Raw genomic sequence first — 20,695 nt, forward strand, 5'->3', positions numbered from 1 at the left:
AGCCTGGTACCTACCCACAAGTAAGACCTGCCAAATGCATCTCTTGAGAAGTTAAACACCTACAGCCCAAGGTTCCATAAAATACAGTTGAAATATTTTGTCAGCCCAAGATAAGTATTCTCACCACATACTACTTCCACATCTGTACAAGTACCTCATTAATACAAGTATCTCCCCATCAACATAAGTATTAAGAAAGCACCCTTTAAGTTCCAGGTAACTTGTCACACCTAATTATAAACAGCTCATTGGCCTATGTTATTTGCTATAAGCAAGATTTTTTTCAAGCAGAATTGTGCAGGAAGGCAATGGTACCTGAAAATGGGTGAAAGTTCTGGCTGGGCATCTTCAGTTCAATTCAATTCAATTCAAAAATGCTTTCTTAATCCCAAAGACAAATTAAATGTTGCTGAAACTCTTATTATCCTAGGCTCTTCAAATAGTTGTAGATCCTGATGACCGGGGTTAGGAAGGATTTCCTGTAGTGGTCTGTATTACAGCAAATCTGGAGAAGCCTCTGACTGAAGACACTGTTGTTGTAAAGCAGTTGAGACATGAAGAGGCTACTCAGGGTTGTCCATCATTTTCTTGATTTTATGAAGATCTTTGCACGATAATCTCCAGGGGCTCCACAGTAGGCCCTAGAATAGAACAAGCCTTCTTTTTTATCTGGCTGTTTAGCCTTATCAAGTCATTGGCTCTGATGATGCTACCCGAACAGATGATGACAGAGGAGATTATATTACATCCCTACAAGTACCCCTATAAGTTTGTTTTCTGCAACAAACTTATAGAACATATGCAGCTTCTTGCAGAAAATACTGAATGACTAAGCTTCCTCAAGAAGCACAGTCTGCTCTGTCCCTTCTTGAAGATGCCTTCACTGTTGCTTCTCCAGTTTAGTCTGTTGCCCAGGTGATAACGGAGGTATTTATGTCACTTTCTCTGTTTTGATAAAGATAAAACTTTAAAATTTCCTTTTGTGCACTTCTGTCTTTGTTTGAGTGTAATACCTATTTTAAAGTCAGATGTAACATCTAGTAGTAGAGTTTATCTTGAATAAAATGTGAATACTTTAAATTTAACCCAGCACAGCGTATGTTGATTATGCTGTATCAAACATATATTTTTTATGTTAGTTTTGTAAAAAAAACAAAAAACAACAATTGTCCATAATCTGACTTCTCTTTCATTTGCTATGCTCTTGATAGTGTAAAAACTCAACCCACGTGCATCTCTTTGTTTACACTCCTGCGTGTTGACGTCACCTAGAACCCCACCCCGTACGGCGGGCTGCCTGGCAACATGACGGAGAGACCAGGAAGACCTTCCGCCGTCAAGTTAGCAACCTGCACACCCTGGACTTAAAAACGACCAGAAACATCTCTCGAGCACACAATGGAGGGCGAAGAAAGAGGTAAACACTTTATTGCATTTTATTTGCTCTGTTAGTATTGTTATTGATGGTTCTCATCTGGGGTTTTTTTTTACTCAAAAGTTCACAAACTAGCTAAAAAGTTTGTATTGCGGCTGAATCTTGAGGCATGACAACATAAGCTGTTTTTTTTTTTTGAAAAAGTGATGTAAGTAAAGTGACAATAAACTAACAACATGTAGACTTTAGCAGCCTATTTTTTTAACACTGTTTCCAAATTAGAGTTTCAGCCTTACAAAATATAATACGGAAGTTTGATGTTCCACACCTTTTACCCCCGCATGTAGTTGTCAGATGGGCTACTTTAGTGGAAATATCAACGGGGAAGGCATATTAAGATGTTCAGGTTAAAATACGGATTATGGTTTTGATAGCTACTAAAAAGTCAATCAAAAAGAAGTGTTTTAATAAATAAAAAGATAAGTTACGCTGCAAGCAGTCACACCTGTTTGACTGTAAATGTTCTTGCAAGTAACGCGTTCCTGTTTAAAAACATTGTGTTTTGGGATAAAGCAAGCTGAATATATACTGCAAGCAATATTTCATCTTCTCTGGCTTCCTGAATATTTCTCTAACATTTTATCCGTCTACACTTAAACCTCTTTTATGAGACCTTGGGCTTTGTTAGCTGGAGAAAAATAAATGTTGTAAACAGGGGCAGTTGGTTATAGTTCTGCTGATTACATAGAAGCAGGTGACAGAAGTTTGTTTGTGATCATCTAGTAGAAGCTGAGTATTACCCTTAATTAAAAAAACAACAACAACAACATCTCCCGTCCAGTTTTTCTGTATGTAATTTTCTGATGTATGTGTGCCTTTAAAGCAACAGAACACAAAATATGTAGGAAATTCATGTTGAAACAGTAGACACAGCCTGATACAGATTTAATATAATTTTGTTTACGTTCTTTGTGCAGTTAGTTGAGGTAAGAGTTATAAGATAAATCATTTCAATGACTGTGTGAGGTTACTCCTATGGCAGCTTACTGTATCATCGTATGCTACAAAAACTGTACTAGCATGCATCAAATATCCAATATTTGACAAATCTTAAATGTGTTTTGGAAAAACCAGCACAATTTAACGAAATCTAGAGATGCACAAATTAGTCTTTCTCTGTTCAATAATTTCTAGGGGGTTTTAAGTCTGACCTGTTGGTTCAGACTGATTTATTTTCTTTGTTTATTCTTTTTAGGAGTAACACATCAAACTGGAAAAAAACGTATTACAGGTTTTGTAATAGAGGCAATAGTTTATAATCCAACAGCAAATGAAGGAATTACAATGTTTTTCCCAGTTATGAATCAAATGAACCAAATCATTATTGAACTGCAATTCAAAACAAACATTTTGATGAACTCATAGTCTTGGTTGATGCACTTGTTGACTATAAATGTTCAGTTTTTCCAGTTTTGATGCATACATTGAATGTGGAAGAGAACAAATTCAAAATTTATGATCAAGGGATAATTGGCTGTTTGGTGCATTACTATCCAATCACAAATGTTTTGCCTTGTAATGTAAGTGGATGCAATATCACAATAAAATATGGCTTACATGTACTTTTTAGCAGACTACTATATTTGAGGTGTCATTTGTCAGCAGACTAAATAATATATTTTACCAGCTTGATTCACATTGAGATGTATAGAGTATGTTAGAATTTAGAGACCCAAACTCTTAAGAGCATAAAAACTGCCAGGATATTATAATAATTTAAAAGGAAGGGAAGATTAAGAAGTTATTGACACCAATATCATGATCCTGAAATTCTATCAATAATATTGTAGATGAATATTCTTATTGTTATGAAATTTGAAAGTGAGAAACACTCCACAAATGAATACTTTTGTGGGGTTCTTTGTTCATACTGTTATTCATAAGAATAAAAATGTTCATAAGGTTGATCAACTATCAATTTATGTAATTATTGCACGATATAAATCCTGTACTTTCAGAATTAAGCTTTTATTTTTTGCAGCAGCAGCTAGCAAAAGTAAAGTTAAAAGTCATTCTTCCTCTCTGTCACTTTAAACACGGTCACTTTTGTGTTCCCCTTTATGGAAATGTGCATTCTCACTCCAACAGACATTCATTTTTATTTTTTAACATGTCCAGATATCCATGGTAGATGTGTACTGTCTAGTATGGCATAAAGCTACTTATACAGTGGTTTATCTGAATACCCCTCTGTTTGTTTATTCTTTAATTCTAAGCTAAAATTCCCATTTAGGGGAAGGTATAGATCATCTCATTGCACAGGATTGCTTTAAACTGTTACAGTTTAAAAATTGTAAAATGTTATGCTTAAGTATAAAGTATTTTTAATGACAAGGACAAACAATGATGGAAGATACCAGATTTTTCTCTACTATAGAAAAACTTTTCACCCACATCTCAATGCGCGCTGCTGGTTAGCTGCCTGAAAGGTTGCAGCTGCACTTTCTCACCTCATCCCACTAACAAGGTAGATAAATGTGGGTGTTTGGTAATATTTTCCGACACATAAAACAGAGACCTACCAAAATGATTCAGTTCATGAAATGTTTATTTTAAATTGCTGGTTATGCCTATGGAGGAAAAATAGTCAAAACAATAATTAGATTTTTTTTACTATTATTTACTCATATGCTGTAGTGTTTTTACACAGTAATGATACGTTGTTTTTCTCTTTTTAAATTCGCAATACATTTTTGTTTTCAATGTTTGTTCAAATAACATTCAATAGTGGGACTAAGGGTTAGTATTACAAGCAGCCCACGCCTCATTAAATATGTCAGTCATGTAGACCTCTCTATTTCACTCATCATTTAGTTTTCCCTTTGAAATGTGTTTCAGATGAAGCCTTGTGGTTATGCAGATGAAGTGAAATCAGGTTATCAGGTTGTAGTAGGAGTAAGGTTAGTGCATACTGAGCAGTTGGTAGTTTTTAAGAGGTCCCTTTTTTCTTATTATGTGTGGGAAAGATGACCTATTTGCTTAGAAGCATCTCTTTCTTTGAGTGATCAGTTCTTTGCACCGTTTCTTTATGTTCAATGTGTTTAAAAAGGAGCGATCGAGCGTACTTTGATAATGTGATTTGTATACAGTGGGAAGATTAGGCTCTAATCAACATTTCATTCTTTGTTGCTGTACCAAGCAAATGTTAAAAGCTGTGAATGAAAGTTTTGTTTTTTCTATATATTTTTTTTTAAGTTGTGTTAAGCTGTGTCTCCTATGTTGTGTGGGTATTTTCTATTTCTGTGGTCACTGACCTTTACATTCAGAATCAAAAACAAGACAGTCAGGGTTTCTGTCCATTGTTTTTCGACTGGCTCACCTAATAAGGTTGATCATGAGTACAGATCAACAATTTTGCTTCATTAGATTTGTATGAAGAACAACTGACTGCTTTCATTTGTCAGAGAAAGTATCTCACAGTCAAGAGCCCCAAAGCTGGTTTGTTTTAAAAATAAATCAGTTTAGCAGAACCAGATTTTATAAAAAGCATTCTGATGTTAGAGGTTTCATGGCACATCATTGCAGCCTCATGTGAGAATTTATTATAATCCCTGCCAAACTTTTAAATTCATATTGATGTGTTTCGCTTCTTTTAGGGCCCAATTTCACAATCATCTGCTTGTTTTGTTTATTTGTTTAACGTCTACAGCAGTTACAGTGTATTTCACATTTACTGATATCCTTGGTATAGATGTGAAAAACTAACTGTAGAATAAATCAGCCTGCAATTGCAATAGCATAAATCCTACACAGAAAAAAATGCTGCAGTTTTTCTTTTACATATCTTTACAAAAAGGGTCTAAAAATGTTTAAAGCTGTGTTTGTAATTACACATAGAAAACTGCCCCTTCAAGTCAGTAAAATTAAATCAAATATGTTGTAGCGCCGAACTGCCTGCCTATATATTCACTCTTTTGTCATGTAAAAAATGTCATTAATCAAAGACATTTGCTGCACATTCCAAGTTACGCTTTTAAGATAACTTAGAATGTGCAGCAAATGTCTTTGATCATAGATCCAGATTTACAAAGGCATAAATTCATTTGCTCTTTTTAGACCTTTCTACTGAAGTTGTCATTCAGATGTGAGGTTTGGCCTGGCAGTGCCGTCAGCTGAATGAGAGCTCTTAAATCACGCAGACAACCAACATGACACTGTGGAGAGACTCCTAAAGTTTCTCTCTCTGCCAAATGGAGCACAGTGTGCAGCCTGTAAATTATAATTCCTAAATAACTGAAGATTTAATTGTGTAATTTGATCTCATTTGGGGGGAGGGTGTTGTTTTTTAGACATTCTTGGAGGAGATGACTTAGACTCTGCTGCTTAGACCTAATCATTTATAACAGAGATACTGGAATTTCTGGTCCTGTTTTTTTTTTTTTTTTTTTAACACTCCTCTGTTGTTATCCTGCATGACTGAAGATAACTATCTAGTACTTCTTGGCATGCAGGATGGTGGCTTTTTCAGCATGGATGCAGACTCTAAAGTAAATACAAAACTGGGATACTTTCTTTTCCACTTTAATGGCTTAAAAAACTTTACCAAGAATTATGATGGAGATTATGTCCTGTAATTAACATTACAGAGGAGACTGCTAAAGTGCTTTCATTAGTCATATTTCACAAAGTAGTGTGTAATTTATTATATGTACTTGAGTTGTATTGCACACTGCAGCAGCTTTTTCTGTTTCCATTTTAATATTGTGGAATTGGTTAAATTAGATTTTTTTCTTTCATTTTAAGCTAAAGTCGAATGTTTTCTTGTGCTTGAGATTTACCTGATTTTATTTATTTGTTGGAATTATTCAATTTAATGCATTTTTTTTTTACATTATTGCTGAGTTTCTCAACTCGTGTTTAAAAAATTGCAATTGTAATTAATTTTAATACTTAATAATTCACAATCATAAATATTAATTCTGATAAATTTCAGTTTTGTTTTTAAAATTTTTTTTATTTTCCACATTAGCTAGATGATCGTACTCTGAAAAAGATTTTTGTATAAAATTGCAGTATATGTGTTTTGAACTTTTTCACAATGTGTCCTTAATCTTTTTAATACATTTTTGGGGGGTTTTGTGTGATAGGCTAACACTTAGTAGTGGACAATTGTTGATTTGATTTGATTTTTTTCAATATTCTTACAAGTAAAAACTAATTTAACAGATGGTCTGCATTTGTATTCAGCCAAACCGAGTAAATACCAACAGGCTTGCATTTTACGTCAGTTTGTCATATTCTTGTTTTTATGTTTGTGTTTTTGTAAAGCACTTTGCAATTTTTAATGTCTGTGATAGGTGCAATATAAATCAGTTTTACTTCTCTTAGCTTAATGACTTTGTATCTGCAACTACAGCACATCTGCTTGGAGTGTTTGCTCCTCCTTCTTTGAAAAATAGCTCAACATCAGTCGGACTGGATGGAGAGAATCTTTGAACAGCAGCTTTTAAAAAGAAAATCCAGATTCTGGATTTGATCTTACTTCTGGATTTTTATTAGGCTAGTCTAATGGATAGGTGTGCATGTATTAGTTCTTTCCCTGGTTTAACACACCTGAACCAAATAGTTGGAAATAGTTTGTTAGATAGAACAAGATATGGTTGGATTCCTCTAGTTTAGGGGGCGGGGGGCCTTTGTTTGTTTGTTTTGGGTTTTTTTTTTAACCATCCTCCTTTATAAACTTGCATTGGAAACACATGTACAGTCTCTCTGCTCCATTTACGACTTTCCTTATTATTTTCCCATGATGCACATCTCATGGGAGCTCTGTGGGTCCAGTTCTTGCAGTCATTCATGTCCCATGATTCTTGTTTTAGGCCAATCATGTGACAGGCTATGCCTCAAATAGTGGGGTAATTGATCTCATGCTGTGCTTCGTTAAGCACTTTAAGATGGCTGTTTGTTCCCTGTTACAGTCTAGGCGGATGCTATCTGTTCAAATCCCGGTCATGAACGTGTGAATGTTAATCTGAAATGTAGCATAATTTATGACTTGAATGTAATTCTTTTAAAGATTCTGTGAGTTGTACTAAATTTACTACTTTTTAACAATTGTCATGTGAATTTGTTGTTTTGCTGGTCAAGTTGAGTGCAGATTGAAGTTAAGTTTGAGTTTAAACCTAATCTCTATGACAATTAGCTTCTAAAATATATATAAATATTTGTTTTTCTAGTAAAGATAGAAACAATCATTTGAAAATATGCATTCTGCTTCAATGGAGTTGATTTTAAACAACAGATGCCAATTCAGCTATCACATAATCAGGTCATTATCAGAACTCTACTTGAACCTGAATGCATGAGGATGTAATTCAGTCATTTAATTCAAGTGACCCGTCCCTGAGATCTGGGGTTTGACCCCCAGATCTAAAGGTTTTCTCTCTCTCGCAGGTCACCAAGGTTGAAGAGTTTGTGTGGAGTAGGCAGTGTAATTTGGGAACTTGTCATGGCTGACCAGTTACTTCCCCTTTGAGCTGACGTTTCTGACTGGAAATCCACTTTGTCAAAGTTTAGATCATCAAAAGCAACAGCGTCATGCTTTTCTGTAGCAGGGGTAGAAAATCTGGTCACATCTGATCTGATGGGAGGATCATGGAGCTAAATTTAGTAAAATCCTGAAAGAAAATCTGTTTAATGCTGTAGAAGATGCTAGACTGGAGAAGAGGTTCCCTTTCCAACAGGACATCTGCTCTGAGAATACCGCTGGAGTTACAACAGACTGGTTTAGGTCGAAGCATAATCATGTGTTAGGATGGCCTTGTCAAAGTCCTGACCTAAATCCAGTCGAGATTCTGTGTTGGGCGTTTTCATGATGCTCTTTTGTCATTCTGACTCAGCTTGAGCAATCCCTGGTGAAGACACAGTGGATGTAGAAACATTAGTCTGCCTTGGTGTTGACATGTTCATCAGTAGTTCCCAGCCCCAGTTTGTCTTCTGAGTTTGAGTTATTTGGCAAAGATGCATGCACTTTTTTTTCTTTTTTTTTACTATTACATATCTTGAAACGTGAACATAAATTCCACTTCACAATTTTGCTGAATGTGTTGATACAATGACATAAAATCCCAATAAAACATATTCACGGGGTAGTTTTGCAAAGCATTGCGTTTTAGGCAACATTTTTACTTGCTCCTCATCAGGACATTATTTGGTTATGAGTTGTGTCAAATGCATCTTTACATATTTATTTTCGATATGAGCTATGTATTTTTTTCTGCAAGTAGCAACACTTCTGTTGTGTTAAAAAATAATTGAAATATTTATGAGCACCAGCTAAACCTCATATTTTAGCAGCTAAAATGTGTATATTTTGCCATAATTACATTCTCAGCAACAAACTGAGTTTTCGTCTGCTCAGCTGTTGCAGGTTCAAGATGCAGGTAGAAACTGACTGCTCTGTTGCATAAAAATGCATTGATTGAATCCTTTTATATTCTGCTTTAAAATTAAATAATTCTGTTGAGTAATGGTCAGGTAAAACCAAAAATTGTACATTTGTTTCAACGAGTTTTTCCTATCTAACTTTGGCACAGTTTATTAAAAAAAACCCCAACTTCTCAGTGCTTGTGTTTAGCCAGTACAGAGTCTGTGTTTGTTGCTTAATCGAAGGATTTCCTCAACAGGCCAGTGTGGACCCGCTTGTCTGAAACCTTAGAAAAGAAGAATAGTTTGAGCCGTGTTGAAGGATCTCACCAGTGATTCATGTTTCTAAGTCTAAAACTGTGACCTTTATTATTTAAAAATTGTGATGAAACAATTTCACTGACCTGATTATAAATTAAGTCTCCACTGATCAGGCATAACAATATAGCAGATGAGGTAAATAATGCTGAAAATTTCTTCGTCATGGCACCAGATGTGAACGACAGCAAGTGAATATTGCATGCTGGGTTGTGTTTGAAACAAGAAAAACGGGAGGGGCTTTGAGGGAGTTTAACAAGAGCTGATGTGTGACAGTGCCAATGCCATGACTGGATCAGAGCTTCGTGTTGGGGTCTTCCCAGTCTGCAGGGATTGGTGTTTATTTAAAGGTAGTCCAAGTAAGGAATATGGTCCTGAACTAGCATCAGGGTCTTGTGTGGACAAGCTTGCGTTACCGACTCGACCTCTAAATTTTCCAGATCTCATTCCAGTGGAGCATCAGCAGGATGGGCTTGACAAATGTGTCTGTTTTGTGGAGGCTTCATCTTATAGCTTACAGGACTTGAGTGTGCCAGAGATGATGAGGCTGCACAGTAATACATGTACTGTATATGTGTGACTACAGCCTGTAATATTCATGCTTATCTATTTGTAGCTTCAGTTATGCCAAAGCTCATTAAATTGGTAGTAATATTGTAAAGGGAACAAAGAGGAAAACTAAAGAGGAAGTGACTCTATCATGATTGGTGTTATCACAGCAATGTTCAGTAAATGTGGTGCAGGTCTTATACCTACCAGGATGCCATTCTCCTCACCTCGTCCTTTAGTTGCACTGACTTTTCTAAACTAGACCAAATGGTTCCAGCATCAGAAAACTGTGGCAGCGTGCATGAGCCAGAAGACATTACAAACTAAGAATGTAGTTTCAAAATGATCCAGGTATTACTATTTAACAAACTGTTTTAGTGGCTAGTTGGAGCAAAAATTTAATGATGAAAAAAACGTTAACAAAGCAGCAGCTGATGTGTTTTCCTCTTGGATCAGCATAAATGGCTCATAATCTGGCATCTGCTGTGATGACACAGAAACTCTCAGTGAAACCAAAGCAGAAATACATTAGGTGCTTTTATTAGGTTTGTTGCAAAAAGGAGACCAATGGAATATCAGAAAGGTGATTATAAAATTATCTCTGATTTGTACGTAATCTAGAAATGGATTTCTTAAAAAAAACATCATGATTTATTTACTTTTCTCCACTGATCTTTAAAATGTTCAAATGTCTCCCTGTGATAACAGAAAACTGCAGTTAAATGAATGTCCTTGTTGCTCCGAAACAACAGATAAATTCACGTACTGAACGTCCGCAGTACCGCTTTTTTTTTCTTTATTTATTTTTTAAAGCACAAAAAGCACTTTCTCTCCATTACTTCCAGAGCAGCCAGTGTAGCCTGCAGCACCCACCCATCTCATTCTGGCTGACTAGCATTACTGCTGCTGCTCCGAGTTGGACTGGCCTCCCAGGATTATCGCTTTGCTGTAATCTGGGACACTGCAGATTATGCTTTTCATCTAATGCGCCCCTACACACACACACCACATGACCCTCTCACACAAATGGACTCTCTCCTACTTTCTCCTCGCTTCACAGTGAGGGAGTGAGGAGTGGAAATGGCAGAGAAACTAGAGAGTTGAACCTCTGCAACATGCCTTCAAAAACTGGTGGTAAAACTGGTTGTACAAACGGATTTTTGAATGATGGACTGAGAGCTGATCTTTGGGATTATAGTGGAGAGAAGGAGAGTGTGTGTGTGTGTCTGTGTGTGTGATCTACAGCAGCTGCTTGAGGGGACAGGTAACTTATTAACGTCCCGCAAGAAGCAGAGAGTTTACAATCCTTTGGCCTTCTGCACCAATGAGTAATGAAAACGTGGTGCTGCTTTGTTTCATTTTTGTCCTCCTGGCTGCTCCTAGACCAATCTAAAATCTGCTTAAGTGTTCATCACAAAGAGAACAAGAGTCCAGAGTGTCGTAAGCAAGGAGAGACAGTGACAACCAGCACGCGGCTGGATCACATGCAGACAATCAGGACTCGGGCGGCTCTGCTTAGGTAGAGATTGCGTCGAGGAGGTGGTTTTCACAGCAGCGTACGGCGACCTGTAAATATGGAGCCTCTGGAGGAATACCACTCTCCGTTTGACTTTGAACAAGGGGTCAACTCCAGTTATCTCTACCTCTCCCCAGATTACAGCGACACGCCGCCCAGTTCGCCAGCTGTCAGATCCAGAGGTAATCACAAGGAGGAAAGGGAGAGGCTGAGTGGAGGGTGTGTAGGGGTGTGTGTGTGTTCACTGGACAAAAAAAAGGCAAACATGGCTTTGGGTCACTGAGCAGGAATAATTTGGGGAACACAAACTATAAGAGGAGGGGAAAGCTTATTATTGTGTGCGGTGACAAAAGTGTTTGTTGCATTTACTGTTCAGATTTATCACTGTATCTGTACAAATTGTTTTGTTGCTGTTTCAATGCCAAAACAAAAAAAAAAAATGAAAAAAACATGGTTAAATGTTTATTATCTTTGCTTTCAGTTTGTTTGTTTTATTTAATGGCCACCTTTTTTAGCCATCAGTTATGTTAATACGCTCTGTTAGAATAATTATTGAATTCAGGAAGGCATTGCATATTAAATGCTTAAGATTTGAATAACCTAATTAAAGAAAACTAAAAAATAGATTACAGCAAACTACATATATTACCAGATGCTGTTAAGATGTGGAAAAAATTGTCAGTTCATCAATTTATTTATTCAATTTTATTTGAATAGACTTGTCGAGTGAGCAATGAATCCCAAATTAAGAAATGAAGATAACACTGGGTGATTTATTAAATAACACTTACTTAATAAATATAACTTCAACAGTTTTTTTGGAATTGATAAAAAAAAATAGTTTAAATATTTGTAGTTTACAAGAAATTGAGATCTTGTTTCCATGGGGGATAAATATGGTGTGACACAGAGGGTCATTTCTGCTTGCTTCGTTGGTACAAAGGCACTCATTTAATTTAAGCAATAGAGCCTGCTCTACCAGTTCCTTCTTTGTAAGGAGGCTGGTATCTGTATTGTGTATTTCTCTAGTGTAATGTAATATAGTGGATCACCCATGTTTGAAAAAAGGGTTGAGGACACGATGAAGCGATAAGGAAGATTCTTCAGGGCAGTGAAAGTGGAACAGAAAAATGGCTTCAGAGTTTGTGTTTGACTTTAGATATACAGTAATTTATCATTTATATTGTTAATTTAATGTCTAAACAGTTAGTAATGGCACAACACATCACCTCACAACAACTTACAGGGTTGTCCTGTCTTGACATGTTCTGTCCAGATACCAATCTGTGTCATTCAAGAGAAGAAAATGTACTGGCGAATTAAATTTCATTCCATTTATACTCTTGGAAATTCAGTACATTTAAAGTAAATTAACACCCATGATAGTCTGTTAATAATAGACTTGAATTTCACTTAAGATGAGCTGCAAAATATATTCATCCAGTCATAATTGTGTGCAATATTGCAATTTCAAACGACTTTTTGAACACACAAATGCATTTAAATCCTCCCTGCCAGTAATATAGTTGGTCGGCTAAATGGACTTCCACTTCTCCTTATGTTTGCACTAAATGCAGATTTTAGTACCAGAAGTGCTAAAGGAGCGTGACAGAAACATCATGTTGTAGGAGAAGAAAAATATTTCTCAAGACATATTGAGGAAATGTTTTCATTACGTCTCATATAGTCATTGGAATATTGAACAACAATATCTCAATGTCTCACAGCCCTGATTAGTCATTTCTGCACATTATGTATTTGAACATGTAGAATATGTAAAGCTGCAGCAGCCTGATCTTCAGACCTATCTTTGCATAAGTGTTAGAAACAGTTTAGTTATGTCCAAAACTAAACTGTTTACATTTAGTACAGTAAAATAACACTGGATGTGTTCTAGACCTGCAGCACCCATATTACCAACCAATTTTGATGTGATGAATGCTTCTATCATTATGTGGTGTTTTCTACAATATATAACATTCAGTATATCTCCGCTTTGCAGTATTTTTTCTTGAAGAGACATGATGATGCAATTAATTAGCGTCTCTCCCTCTACCAGGCCTCCATATTTGATCTACTTCTTATCCAGTTTTTCTCACCCTCACTGGAAAAAGGAAACGTCACAAGTTGTCATATTTACAGACTCTGCCTCAGACATTCTCAAAGAATTACATGCAATATTTCACTCCAAAATATTAGCAATTAACACCCTCATTGTTTGTTGACTGAGTCGATAAGCCGCCATTGTTTGTTCACACTAAGATCAGGCTGTAACGCCTTGGGAAGACTCATTCATAACGCTGTATGTCCTCATGTCTGCTTGGTGCCGTTTTCTTTTTCAGATCAGATGCACTTGTGGCTTTCGAAACTCTTAAAAACAACGGCATCTGTATCAGTGTTGCACTGTATTGACCCTGTTTCAACTTCCTCGCTTTTTTTTTTTTTTTTGTCCACCACTACATTTCAACCACTGAACAGTGCGTCCGTCAACAGACACACTGTAGCACATTTCAGAAACAAGGCGGCTCTGAATCAGCCTGCATAGATATCAGGGGAATGGTGCAGACTGCACCAGACTTATTATCACCAGAAATGTCCAAAAGGTTGCTTCTTAAAAACATTTTTTGTATTATTTTATGTGTATCTAGTAGTCATTTAAATAGTCCTGTTTTTTTCTGGAATTGGCAATGTAAATGTATAAACCAAAAGTCTTCCATGCGATGTAGTCACAGTGTGAGAAGTGAAACAACCTAATTGCAGTGCTTGGACACATATAGATGGCTCTCATTTCAGCTTTTAGATAGGTGTGCATCATTTCACTGAAGTAAAAGACTTCCATCATGAACTTCCTGTTTTGACTTCTATTCTTTTTTTGGTATTTTACTTCCTTTTATTTAGAATTCCACAATTTTTAAGATATTAAAGGCTATTATTTGCTATTCCCCACTCAAGCTACTTTTGATAGTAGCCTTATAATTTTTATAATGTGTGTACACTTTGCCTTATTAGTGCAAAGAGGGAATAAATATGACCACATCCTTTTGTAAAGTATGAAAAAAGTAAAGGGTTTCCTTTGAGACGCATCTTTTTTGCTGTTTTTCTCCGTTTCTTATTTATTGAATTTTTGAAGACGAGAAGACTCGTGCTTATAAAGTTAGGATGGTTAATCTGTGTTTCTTTATATTCTTGTGCTTGCCAGATTTCCAGGAGCAACCTGACTCTGTAGCCGAGGTGGGAGAGGATGCAGTGACATCTGTCGGTGCAGCTCCTCTTCCTCCTGTCATGACGGAGGAAGAGCGTCAGGAGCTGCAACAGGAGCTGGCTAAGGTCTGGAGGGAACAGGGATAAATGAGCGACGTCTCTCTGAAGAGTGTTAGAATACAAAACTTTCATCATTGTTTACTTTTATATATGACAGTTTTTTGCTTTTCTTACATTATTCTGCTCTGTTTTTAATCTCAGACTAAATCCTAACAAATCATTTTTCTCTCTAAAGCCTTTAACTTGCCTTCTTTTATCAACAGTGGTTCAATATTTAAATACTGTTGCACTTTTGTGCCCTGTTGCTCATAGGAATGCTACTCAGAAACGGCATCAACGTGTCTTTTTTTAATTTCTTCTATATTTTTTAACCAATTTTAGTATATAGCAGTGCTCATATAGCGCTGGGTAATTTGATGATTTGGTGTCCCATAATTCAGCATGGTGTATGTATTTATATGTCAGGTTGAAGACGAGATCCAGACTCTGTCCCAGGTGTTGGCAGCTAAAGAGAAGCAGCTTGCAGACATCAAGAGGAAACTGGGCGTCACGCCTTTAAACGAGCTGAAACAGAACATCACCAAAACCTGGCAGGAAGTCACCACTTCCACAGCGTGAGTACTTTTACCTACCAACTTGTGAGGTTACGTCGATGCACTTTTGTTATGACTATCGGGCTTTTTGAGTTTTTGTGTTTGATTTTTTTTTGTCTCTCTCTCTCTTTCATGCACTACTCATCTGACCAAGAAAGAGTTTTGCTTCATTGCTTTATGAAATAATAATAAAATGACTGTGAGCATGTTCTGAGATGCCTTTGAAGTATATTTTCTATTAACAGAATGGAAACCTCTTGGGTAACGGCTTTATTATATTTAAATTATTCATTATTGTTCTGCATTTCTGAACGTGCTGAAAACACAGCTAGCTGTCAGCACTACTGAGAGACGACTCCTTCCCTGCTGTGTGAGGGGAGAAAGAGATGTCTGCGCTGTTGACAGGTTGCCTCTGGCTTTTGTGAAACTGTTTGATGGGGTTTATTCTACAGGAAATGAGTGGCGTTGGGATTCTCCCAGGCTTACTTTAAATGAAAAAGACATTGAAGCTTTATTCTGACCTTGACATTTCTCCTCAGCCTTTGATCCCTCAGTCTTTTTTATTACATTCATATCCTCCTCTCCTCGCCCTGCTGCGTTTCAGCTACCGGAGGACGTCTGAAACTCTGTCTCAGGCCAGTCTGAAAGCGACGGCAGCCTTCTCCAACATGGGCTCGGCCATTAGCAAGAAGTTCGAGGATGTCAGGTATGTTAGATGCCAGGTGAAAGGTTTCCTGTGAACTCCAAAAGTCCAGTGTTTATATTAAGAATGAACAGAGCTACCTAGGCATAATTGCAAGAAAAATTTCTGTCTTTTTTTCTCTGTACATTTTCACTGAAGATGCACCAATTTTCTGAGTTTTGTTTTTTTTCTGGTCAAAACCGGTTTTGGGGTTTTTCTGAGGTCTAATTTACCAATTATTTTTATTTCATTTATTTATTTATTTATTCCCATTACTGTGCTGCAGTAAAAGTTTTAAATACAATTGAAAGTTAAGAAATTGCAGCTAAGTTCCCAACCTTTATCTTGTTCGTTTTATTTAGGGATAAACTCTACATGTTGTTGGTCGATGTACTTATAGAAGGAGAATAACGGGAGTTCTTTGTTTCGGACCAGGCACGAAAAAGGAGCACACAATCATTTTTTTCATTATTTGACCTTCTGATTACCAATCAGAAATGTTCAAAGGAAATTAATTTCCATGACTTACTGATTGGTGCATCTCTACTTTTACTAAGTGATGCACCAATCAAGCTTTGATAGGCCAATACCAATTTCTAATTGTCTTTTAGGTTTGAGCTGCCGAGTACGATATTGGCATTAGTCCACTTTTCTTCAATCCATCCATTCACTCGCCTGGCCATCAGTCCATCCATCTATTCATGATTAAGCAGGATTAAAGACGGTTTAAAAACACCCAACGACAGCTTGTTCAGAGTGGGATTCACCTCCCGTTGATCTTCCTGTGGACCTAAGCCGTCTTCTACCCCGTCATCCTTCTTCCCTCGGGATTATTGACCCACAAACAGGATTGTTAGCCCTGGTCAAAGCTGCAGTGTGCTGAGAAATGCAGCCTTATAGATCCTGAGTCCGTTTAGGGGGGCGGCGAGGTAAAGAACAATGAACCCACTGCGGTCAGAGACGTTTTGTGTATGTGTGTCTTCTTATTTGTGTCCGTGCTTTGTGAATGTTTCATATGTGTCTGTTTGATGAGCAGATATTCACTCTAATGCAGGGGATTAACACATATCCTCTGTGATAGCACACAATCGATCTTAATGGGATGAAGCAGGGTTTACAGGCTTTACGCACTTGGTAGAATAAATTACGTTTTGTTGTGTAGTGAAGCCTGTCTCACCTTTGTTCTCCTGTTCTTTCTGTGACGCTATGCTTTTATGCGACTTGACTAACGGCAGATTTCTTCTTCTTAATGCTGTCGGATAGTTTACAGTCAATACAACATTCAGCTAGTATGCCAGCAATCAGGTAAGGAGCAGCCTATCTAGGTGATGCTGATAACACACTAATCATAAAGATAACTTAAAGGCAACATATGTTTTTTCAACAGCTTAAAATGATGCAGTCTTATTGGCAGCCTAGTCTTGTTATGTATTTATTTTTAAAATTTTTTTAATGGGAGTGCTATAATGTAGCACACTTTAATCCAATCTTTAATTTTATGAACAAAATTTAAATGAAGAATCCATCGCTTTCATGTCCACACTTCTAATTGGGAAATAAGAGGACAAGCTTTTCATTCAAGACTTATGTGAGTTTTATAATTCAGAAAATGCTGTAAGAAAACGGCTACTTGGATACACTCAGTACATATGTTTGGCTACCAAAATAAATGTCGGACAACAAAAAACTTTTTTTTTCTTTCATCCCTCAAATGTCTACAGTGAGAGATTATCCGACTGCAATCAATTAATTGTTGTCAATTCTAGTATTTTTATTCAGTACGGAAGGTTTTTATCCATCAATACCAAAAGGGCCAATAAGAATAGAAGACCCTTCAAGTGAAGAGAAGCATCTTCTGTTTGTGTTCGCCATTGTACAGAGGTCTGAGTGTTAACTGTAAGCATCCCAACAGTATCAGCTGATATCAGCACACAGCAACACCACAGTCTGAATAATCTCCCTCAGCCAGGCTGCTGTTTCTTCAGGTTAGCAGAGGTCAAACAGAAATGTTGTCCAAGACATGGAGATAAAACCCGAGCCGCCCTTTGAAGATGCGGGGAAACACCCACCTTCAGAAACGCATCTGCATGTAGGCAGACATTCTGCCCCGAATTTCAAACTTCATTCGGCTTCAGGGTCCCAAAGTTTCCTGCATTCATTTCCGACCAGATATAATTTCTCTTAAAAAAAAAACAAAACAAAAAAACATGTCCTCTGCTTTATCTCCTCATCCCTTTTATTCTGCTTTCTTTCTTTTAGTTAGTTTTTTTCTTCTTCTTTCATGGAAAACAACACCAAGCAGCTTTTCAGTGGAAACAGATATGGACAGAATGGGGTCACCTCAGAAAAGGCTGCTTTGTGAATATTTGGTATCAGATATCTGGACCTCCTAAAGTTGTGCTTACTGTTGGTGTTTGCCCTGCAGTGAGCGGATAAATGCAGTCTGCTCAGGTCTGTCTGTGTTTGTCAACTCACTGTTACGTCTTTTCCTCCCACTTCACAGGAACGCACCAACTTTCAAGTCACTGGAGGAGAAAGTCGAAACACTGAAGGTATTGGATTAATAACTGGATTTTGGATTTGCATGATATGGAAAAAAAAACTACAAAGTTTATTGGATTGTGTTTGTCATGTTCTGAATATCAACAATAAATAAATATTATAAGCATCATTATTTTATCAGCAATAAGCCATATGATTATTGCAAGAACTGCAACGGCAGCAATTGATGTGATTTCTTTTGAAAATAATTGGATCATGCTCTCCATCTTTTTAATACAATGAACAATAGTGTTTTTATACTTGCCCATGAAACTCTCACAGTAAGATAGTACTGAGTAAAAATATCAAAGCTTTCAAGTTTTTCCACAAAAAATCTTATGAAAAAGTAGTTAAGGTGCTGTTTGCTTTTTAAAAAAAAAACAAAAAAAAACTGACAGACAATTCTGCCATATTTACATTTCCAACTTGTCCTCCAGGTTTTCATCATAAACTCAGTTTTATGCACCTCTCCATGCACGGTCATGATCATAGCTGGGATTGAGAAACCCTTTAAATTGTTAACTTGCAGACTGTTTGTACATTAATCATTTTGACATCATGGAAGTCAATAACAGATTTATTCCTTCTCCTCGTTCAGACTAAGATCACCCCCACCGCTCCTCCCAGCAACCAGGACGGCAACATCCCGGAAACCACCGAGTCTTTGATCAACCAGCCTGAGGACGCCCCCACCCAGGACGCACCCATGCAATGAGACTGAGGCCGCACTTTCACCCTCTGACCTCTTTACCACCCGCACCCCCCCACTCCCCGCCCTGCTCCTCTGACCAGTTTAACTCTTGTGTGCCAGTCTCCCTCTATTGGAAACAAATGCCTTCCCAGCATCCTCTGCGATCGACTTGCCCGCTGTCCTCTTCCAACACACACGCTCAGTCGTTAGCTTGTCTGAAACTAAAACCACAGGATGGGTTCAGGCACATATTCTCATGTCTTTTGGGTTTATCTAGTTGGTTTAGGCTCACCATTAGAGGAATCCTTTTTCCTTGTTGCACTCCTTATTTCTTTGCCTTTTTTTTTCTAACCAGAAAAGCTTGAATGCCAAACATGCTCCAGTGTACTTTAGTTTCTTTATGATATTAACACTCTAGTGTAGAAAACTGTGCCGTTAGAACAATTGTAGTGTACTTCAGAAATGTATTAAATGTTGGAGTCATTGTTATTAAACACGGGTGGTTTTGGCTTAGTTTTTCTTCTTGGGCCAAACTTTACCCCCCCCCCCCGAGAAATATAACATGGTGTCCCAGCAGTGAATATTAATATTTTTGTATCTTATGCTGCGCTCGGGTCGCTAGGCTTTCCGGGTTTGATACACTGTGTTGTTAATATGACTACTGACTGCACGTTTCAGATTCAGGCAGACCTTCCCCTTTCATTGTAGAGAAACCTGTCACGGCCCCCGCGCTCGGAAAGCTGCAGGAAAACGGCCAAGATCAGCAGAATAGCTCAGAGCAAACACGCCGTCAAGGTCCAGCCTTGACCTGAGGTGACAGAGAAATAAATGTAGCCTCCACAGCCAGCCAGAGTCAATATTTGAACACTAGTGCATTGTTTCTGCGAGAGCGGCAACACCCAAACTACCCATGCCGTGTAGTGCACAGCGCTGCAGTAGTGTTTCCCCCTTTTTTTATTGTGACAAAAACCAGCTTGATTGATTGATGGCAAGTATTTGTAGAAAACGTTTCTTTTGCATTTATCGAATACTTTTTTATTTTTTTATATATATCAAAACTGTAGTTAGAGTTGGCTTTACAGCCTCATGCTGCTTTATGTCGATTATATGCTGGAAGCAATTAAACTCTAATTTATTGGGCTTCAAACAGTGATCAATAAAACCCAAACGGAGCCGATTTCAACACAAGCTGAGGTAAAGTCAAACTAAATGAAGGACAAACTTTTCTATTGGGCGCAGCATCAAACTGGTACAAGTCCTCCCCTGCTGGTGGATAAGAGGTACTGCATGCATATAAATCAACTCCCACTATCAGTATGAAACATGAGTGATGCCGCTGAGCTGTAAACTGTGGATCAGAGAAATCTAGTGTTTAGTGTTGTTTTTCTTTGATTGTTATCAATAAAGATTCTCATGTTTTCACTGACCACCACGTTCCAGTAATGATTTACTAACAGAGTTCAGCTTTTACACGGTCTGGAAATGAAATTCTTCAAGCACAAATTAGAAAAAGAAAAAAAAAATAGAAGTATTTAGTAGTTTTCTGATCTTTATTTATTTAACAAAAATATGAATTTCTGAGGAAAAAATGGCCTACTATTTAAATCTGCAACTTCTTGTTTGGTGACCACAATTAGCTATTAGTAACTTTTAATTCAGATGCAATCCAAAATAAATTTGAATGCTAGAAGTTCTGTTGTTTTCATAAAATGAAACCTTTTTAAATTGGACATGTTGTTCCAAAACG

General features: G+C 37.2%; 1 protein-coding gene across 2 annotated transcripts; it reads left to right on the forward strand.

The window, feature by feature from the left end:
* The first annotated feature begins 1,278 nt into the window (after window positions 1-1,278).
* Window positions 1,279-20,375, forward strand: tpd52 (tumor protein D52). Of its 2 annotated transcripts, none has more exons than XM_028036856.1 (6): window positions 1,279-1,417; window positions 14,380-14,507; window positions 14,907-15,055; window positions 15,639-15,740; window positions 18,220-18,268; window positions 18,856-20,375. In XM_028036856.1, the coding sequence occupies exons 1-6, from the start codon at window positions 1,399-1,401 to the stop codon at window positions 18,970-18,972; spliced, it is 564 nt and encodes a 187-aa protein (XP_027892657.1). In that variant the 5' UTR covers window positions 1,279-1,398; the 3' UTR covers window positions 18,973-20,375. The 2 variants fall into 2 exon arrangements, with proteins under 2 accessions (XP_027892657.1, XP_027892656.1); XM_028036855.1 differs by lacking the exon at window positions 1,279-1,417 and adding an exon at window positions 11,143-11,362.
* The last annotated feature ends 320 nt before the right edge of the window (window positions 20,376-20,695 follow it).

The sequence above is a fragment of the Xiphophorus couchianus genome, chromosome 13 (assembly GCF_001444195.1).
Source record: "Xiphophorus couchianus chromosome 13, X_couchianus-1.0, whole genome shotgun sequence".
Taxonomy (NCBI): Eukaryota; Metazoa; Chordata; class Actinopteri; order Cyprinodontiformes; family Poeciliidae; genus Xiphophorus; species Xiphophorus couchianus.

Bases quoted from the DNA above. Each gene is read 5' to 3' on its own strand.
- tpd52 (XM_028036855.1), top strand. From the start codon at position 11,239: ATGGAGCCTCTGGAGGAATACCACTCTCCGTTTGACTTTGAACAAGGG. The intron at 15,056-15,638 runs GTGAGTACTTTT...GCTGCGTTTCAG, and splicing joins GAAGTCACCACTTCCACAGC to CTACCGGAGGACGTCTGAAA. The intron at 18,269-18,855 runs GTATTGGATTAA...CTCCTCGTTCAG, and splicing joins AGAAAGTCGAAACACTGAAG to ACTAAGATCACCCCCACCGC.